Source organism: Halichoerus grypus, chromosome 11, assembly GCF_964656455.1.
Source record: "Halichoerus grypus chromosome 11, mHalGry1.hap1.1, whole genome shotgun sequence".
Taxonomy (NCBI): domain Eukaryota; kingdom Metazoa; phylum Chordata; class Mammalia; order Carnivora; family Phocidae; genus Halichoerus; species Halichoerus grypus.
Genome location: NC_135722.1, coordinates 49,764,605 through 49,771,996, shown reverse-complemented (window position 1 = coordinate 49,771,996; position 7,392 = coordinate 49,764,605). Strand labels below are relative to the sequence as shown.

The window sequence follows — 7,392 nt, the reverse complement described above, 5'->3', positions numbered from 1 at the left end:
ATGCTCCCTCAAGAACTCTGTTTCATTCTACATTACTAGCTGGTTTACTCTTCCTTCCATATGCCTATAGATATAAACAACTAATCACTCTCCTAGCAACAGAGCTTTTACTTAAGCCTTATTTTTTTTCTACAGACAGAGACCTTGGGGACTGTTGTTCAAATCCCCAGATCTCCAAAGTCGAGGGTTCAAATAAAGATAAAAAAAGATGGCAGGTGGGATGACTGAAAGGATGGAAGGATACAGAAAGGAAGGAAAAATGAATGCCCTAAATCCAGAATGGACCCCAGAGATGAGTTTCTGAAATAAATGTTCTTAACTGCCAAGATTTTGTGCAGACTATGAAAAAAAAAAATGGCATTATGACTAAGTTCTTGATAAGGCTAAAGACTCCAGATTCACATCTATGGAATGAAGAATGAAAGAGAAACAAAATTCAGGTCAGTGAGGGTATGTAATGAGTCTTCTCTCTGATGACTCACTGCAGGTATCAGGGTAGAGAAAGAAGGAAATAGGGACCGGGTTTCTGGGCAAGAGAACATGATAGCATTCTCTGTCAAGAGTATGTGGAGAATAGGCATGAGTCTTTAAGACTTTCCAACATCTCTGAAACTTGGCTTCTTTAAGGATTACCTCCTCAGATGTATAAAATAAGGCCAAGGACAGATTCTGGAACACATGAGGCAAAGACTAATGGGAAAAAAACAGATGATGGGTGTAGACTCGGAAATGAATCACGCATTTTTAATTCTTGCTCTCCCCATGTCTGCACCTACAACTTTTCTGACCTCCATTCTAACCCTGTGATTTCCTGCATGGTCTTTTCTTCTAGAAGCCCAGATCAGTGACAATGATAGAATCTCTCCCAAAAGAGTGAGAAGGGGTAGCTCTGTAATTATCAGAGGTTCAAACACTTTCTGGAGAATAGTCACTATCATCCAAGACTGATAAACCAAGTCAAAATTAATCTTGGATGGAGTGTGGGCTGTGTGTACACCTTTAGATTAGGGACAGCTATTTGCATAGCTATATATCTTCAGCACCTGGAAAAGGACACAGAGTGCAATAGGCATTCAACTCCCTGAAGTGAAGACAAGAGTTTTTCTCTCCATATCCCTTATAACAGCCCTCAGGGTATTTCCACGTGCTGGGGATACACAGCTTTGTACTCAGAATCAATCAGGTACTGAGTCCTAATCAAGCTGTATGCTTTGACGATTTGAGAAACTGCTCAAAATCAGGCATGTAAGATGGTCAGAAAATCAGTTTGTATGTGTAGGTAAACCAATCATTCAGTGACTAGAAAAGAACATGAATTATGTGCAAGGTATTCTCCTAAAAACAATGTATTGAGAATGTAGCCATGGGAAACCTGCAAATAGAATAAACAAAAGAATGGTTTATAAATTTGAACTATCCAGAAAAGAAAGATAACAGACAAGGGTTAGGAGATTTAAAAAAAAAAATGGAGGAGGGATAGAGGAAGTTTCGGGAAATGAGTCTAAGGGAAGATGAGGGAACACGCAAAAGATAAAAGTCTGAGCAGGATCCCTGGGTTGTCTGCACAGAGCCCACGGTTTATGTAGCAGGGTTTGAATATTTGAGAATTAGTTTCTCATTAATGAAAACACAAGTCCACTTTAAAATAGACTCTGGGAGATGACAGGTGGCTACAGGGATAAGGCAAAAGTCTAGGATTTTTTTTTAAAGATATTGTTTATTTGAGAGAGATAGAGAGAGAGAGCGCACAGGCAGGCAGAGGGGCAGAGGGAGAGGAAGAAACAGACTCACTCCTGAGCAGGGAGCCCGAGATGGGGCTCAATCCCAGGACCCTGGGATCATGACCTGAACTGAAGACAGACACACAACTGGCCGAGTCACCCAGGTGCCCCAAAAGTCTAGGATTTTTAAAACCCCAGAATTACAGATCATCTCATGTCCAACAAAAATAGCTCTGAGTAAATCAAGTAAAAATGTTCAGATTTTCAGTATGAAAACATTAAAGAGAGGGAGTAAGCTTGGTTGTACTCCAAAATACTACAGGGGCGCCTGGGTGGCTCAGTTGGTTGGGCAACTGCCTTCGGCTCAGGTCATGATCCTGGAGTCCCTGGATCGAGTCCCGCATCGGGCTCCCTGCTCGGCAGGGAGTCTGCTTTGCCCTCTGACCCTATCCCCTCTCATGCGTTCTCTCTCATTCTCTCTCTCTCAAATAAATAAATAAAATCTTTAAAAAACAAAACAAAACAAAATACTACAAAAATTTCACCATTCCCAGAGTATTTCTAATCAATAGTTCATAAAAAGGACTCTGCCATTTGCTTAATGTATCACCTTGGACATATAACCAATATGACTCTGTAGAATGGGGGAAATAGGCTACTGTAAGGTTTCTACCAAAAAAAAAAAAAAATGAGGTATATGTAGTGTCCTAATGTCCTGACACATAATGAAAGCTCAGCAGGAAGAGAGCAAGGAGGCTCTTCTAGATAACAAAGCTTCAAAAGTGAAGAATAGTTTACCCCTTGCAAAGCACATCCCCATTGGCAACCCTATTCTATTCTCACACCCTGTGTCAAGAGCACCACTGGGCAAGGCAGAAATTGCTAGTACCATTTAAAGGTAATGAAACCAAAGCCCAAGATTAATTTACTTTCCCAATATCATTATTGTTACAAAGTAGCGCAGAGGGAACGTCAACTAAATTCTTCTGAAGGTGAAAGCCTGGGAATCTTGTAGACCTTTTTTCATGGGCAAAAATTTGTCCTGAGATTCATACATTAAATTCACACAAAGGTGTTCTTTTCAAAGCATGTGAGATATTCAGTCCATACCAACCATAATAGAAGGTGGCCCTCGTTGTTTCTGGATGATGCCACCAATGCATGCTTTTTTTACTCCCAGAGTTTGGCAACCTATATCAGGTGATACCTGAAATTCAAATGTCACAGAGCTTTCTCACTTTTGTTAATCTCATCAGACTCCATAGCTTTTAAAAATTATCCTCCTTGAAGTTGCCTAAATAACTAATTTCTCTCTTTGTATCTTCAAATAGGTGATTTGTGCTGTTAACAAAGACTGCTCTCAAGTGCTTATCATAAAATCTCTTTTTTATTGCTCATTTTTGTATCAATAATGAAATTTTGAATTTTTTGAGAAACAGCACATCAATAACTAAAGTATTATGATGATAGGCAACATAGATTTTGAGGTCTATGTGTTTTGGAGATAAATACATATAATTAACTCATATAATTTTTGTAGGCTCTCAAAAGTCTCTAGAGCTTCAGTTTTTCCATCTAGGCATAAAAGTATTAGTCATTCCCTCAAATCAACTAAATCTATTTTATTGATTAATTGATTGATTTTTTGAAACAAGATGAAACCAGAGAGGGAGACAAAACATAAGAGACTCTTAATCTCAGGAAACAAACTGAGGGTTGCTGGAGTGGAGGAGGGTGAGAGGGATGGGGTGGCTGGGTGATGGACACTGGGGAGGGTATGTGCTATGGTGAGCACTGTGAATTGTGTAAGACTGATGAATCACAGACCTGTACCCCCGAAACAAATCATACATTATATGTTTATAAAAAAAAGATTGATTTTTGTTTCTTTATTTATGTTTGTTTTGCCATCAGATGTTCATACTTGCTCTTCCAACACTGCATGGAACTAATTTTCTACTGATCTTTTAGGTTTCATACATTCTGTGGAACCTTTCCATCCACCCACAATATTCCAAGTCAAGATAAGGAGCACCATGAAAAACATGCTGTAAGTTCAAACAAAATTATGGCACTATTTAAATATACTGACTTCTTCTTTCATTTTTTTCTTTATTTTCTTGATTATATAATTTATAAGGACATCAACAAGGTCTATTCTGCCTGCCTACATTGCTGTATCACCAGTATGTTGTCCAATAATCTTGAATGATACATAGAGTTCTTTATACCTTCTATTCTCCCATTACCTGAGAATCTCAAAAGAATGACTAAATTATCATCCTTGCTATCACTGGAAGTCAAAACTGGTAAACATCTTATGAACAGGTAGCACACTCAGAGGCAACTTCTACATAACTAGAGCTTCTACTGCATTACCCAATGGGAGTATTTTCCTCTTTGCAAGGCCTGCAATGTGGCTCAACACCACTGCTTCCCCGTTTCTGCTTACTGGCTTCCCAGGCATGGAGAAGGCACACCCCTGGATCTCCATCCCATTATTGGTGATTTATGTCTCCATACTTCTTGGTAATTGCACCCTTCTCTTTCTTACCAGGGATGATCATAGCCTTCATGAGCCCATGTACTATTTCTTAGCTATGTTGGCAGCCACAGACCTTGGAGTGACTTTGACCTACCTTATCGATACTCTTTCTATCATTGAGTCTGTTGTTTTGCTTGCCATGGCCTATGACCATTTCATTGCCATCTGCAACCCCTTGAGGTATACTTTTATCCTTACCAACACCAAGGTAATGAAGATTGAGATGGGGTATTGACAAGTGCTGGTCTGTCAATCATGCCAGTAATTATCCACCTTTACTGGTTTCCCTATTGTCAATCCCATGTACTTTCTCATGCTTTCTGTCTACACCAAGATGTCATCAAGTTAGCCTGTGCTGACATCACCTTCAATCATCTCTATCCAGTTGTGGTTGTATTTGCAATGGTCTTGTTGGACTTTCTCACCATCTTTTTCTCCTACATTTTGATCCTCAAGACTGTCATGGGTATTGCTTCTGGAGAAGAAAGGGCCAAGGCCCTCAACACGTGTGTCTCTCACATCTGTTGCATCCTGGTCTTCTATGTCACTGTAGTTGGTCCGATATTCATTCATAGATTTGGAAAACATGCTCCTCATGTGGTCCACATAACAATGAGCTACATCTACTTCCTTTTTCCCCGTTTTATGAGCCCTGTCATCTATAGCATTAAAACAAAGCAGATCCAGAGTGGTATAATTCGTTTATTCTCTCTGCCTAATTCTGAGCGTAACTTTGACCCACTGCTCTCCAAGGAATAACTTAGAGAATCTGGGCAAGCTGACAGCTTTATTGGTAGGGGCAACTAGGGAAAGACATGTCAGTGGAAACTTACCACTATCTGATATTTAGAACATCACCTTACAAGACACATTTATTGCTGGATTGTGCATGGTATTATATATAACACTATTGTATATAACACACACACACATATATATAACACTAAGCATATATCTCAAGTGTCCAGCTAATTTACTCTATTCCCAGGTAACTCACCCTATTTGGTGAGCCTAAAGCACCTGATATATGATTCTTAGATCTACAGTATGGGTCTCTGACTGAGTCAAAGCCCATTGTTTTTCCGTATGTTCTACATGTCTTGGCTCTGATATACCTAGCAATGACACTTTTAATCTCAAACATTCATCTATTTTTTTTTTGCTATTATAGAAATAGTTCCTATTTCTAGAAAATTGCACAAAGTGAAACAATGAGCCTTACTCTATCATCAGCTCAGTATGTCAACTCGGGAAACTGTATCTAAGTCTATTCAGTTAAATGTTTGATAAGCATTTGTTAAATATTATTATTTTAGTAACATATATGTGAGTATATGCAAAAAATATAACAACAGAGATATAATTCTTTTTTTTTTTAAGATTTTATTTATTTGACAGAGAGAGACACAGTGAGAGAGGGAACACAAGCAGGGGAAGGGACAGAGGGAGAAGAAGGCTCCCCAATGAACAGGGAGCCTGATGCGGGGCTCGATCCCAGGACCCTGGGATCATGACCTGAGCCGAAGGCAGATGCTTAACGACTGAGCCACCGAGGTGCCCAACAACAGAGATATAATTCTTTATACAGACAACCACTGTCTTGATGAGTTATTCCTAGATACAGGGAACAGAAATCTGTATTTTCTTTTTTTTTTTTTTTAATTTTTTTTTTTTTTTAAGATTTTATTTATTTGCGAGAGAGACAATGAGAGACAGAGAGCATGAGAGGGAGGAGGGTCAGAGGGAGAAGCAGACTCCCTGCTGAGCAGGGAGCCTGATGTGGGACTCGATCCCGGGACTCCAGGATCATGTCCTGAGCCGAAGGCAGTCGCTTAACCAACTGAGCCACCCAGGCGCCCCAGAAATCTGTATTTTCAAATAGTAAAGTGCTATTAAAGCTCCAGCTTGACAGTACACCACAGATAAGGCTAGATGGGTGTTCCTGGAATGTGAAAAATACCAGCCCTGACAAACAGTTGGTCATATGTGTGAGTGTGGAGAAAGGGAGAGGCAATGCTTGTGACTAGAAGAAAAAAATGACTTTTTCCTGCTCCAAATAGCTGTTGAAGTTGATTTTGTTCACATTCTAGACATGCAGAGGGGTTCACTGTCCTATGGCCATTTGAAGAGTGGTACATATGACTCAGGGGACAGGTTTTAAAGTGAATCAGAAAAGATATTCTTATGAACAGATGATCGAGTATGAAATGTTAGGATTACACAAGGGGCCACCAGTGACTAGTTACATCCCTTCATATAGATGGAGCCTGTCTCTGGGCTCTGTCATGCTGGCATTCAAAGTGGTCTCTGACTCCTGCACCTACTCTCATTCATAAGAAGGTGAGAATTTCCCAGAACTACTGGGATTAATGACTAGTATGGAGAAAACAAACATGAAACCAGACCTTTAGAGCAGCTTCCAGGCTCATAAATATTCTTTACCAGATCAGCTCAATGGACTGTTTCTTTGGGTTTTTTTATTCATTCATTTATTTATTTTTATTGAACTCAGCTGTGTATCTGTCTGTGTGACATTTGTTTTATTCCTTTTTCATTTTTTCAAATTTATTTGCTCAACAAACATTCACTAACTCCCTACTATTTGCCAGCCTGTACACCAGGCATTGGGGCCAAAAAGTAGTCTGTGACCTTGAAGAAATCAAGATCTAGAAAACTCCATGACACTTGCTGAACATGGTAACAAATATAATAAAGGTGTGCATGATCTACTCAGAAAATGGACCCCTAGGTCAGGGCTTTCAAAGAAGGGATTTTTTTAAATTATGTTCAGTCAGCCACTGTATAGTACATCATTAGTTTTTGATGTAGTGTTCAATGATTCATTAGTTACGTATAACACCCAGTGCTCATCACAGCATGTGCTCTCCTCAATACCCATCACCCTGTTACCTCCTCCCCTCTGAAACCCTCTATTTGTTTCCCGGGGTCCATAGTCTTTCACGGTTCGTCTCCCTCTCTGATTTCTCCCCCTTCAGATTTCCCTCCCTTCCCCTATGGTCCTCTGTGCTATTGCTTATGTTCCACATATGAGTGAAACCATATGATAATTGTCTTTTTCTGCTTGACTTACTTCACTCCTTTCATAGTTACTAAACAGTGTGCTCC

The 7,392-nt window shown here is 39.7% G+C and overlaps 1 protein-coding gene across 1 annotated transcript; it reads left to right on the top strand.

Moving 5' to 3' along the window:
- The first annotated feature begins 4,135 nt into the window (after positions 1-4,135).
- LOC118532874 (olfactory receptor 51B6-like) lies at positions 4,136-5,025 on the top strand. The gene is given in 2 exon segments (XM_036087717.1): positions 4,136-4,493; positions 4,496-5,025. Coding segments are annotated over 2 exon segments (888 nt in total).
- Positions 5,026-7,392: the final 2,367 nt, after the last annotated feature.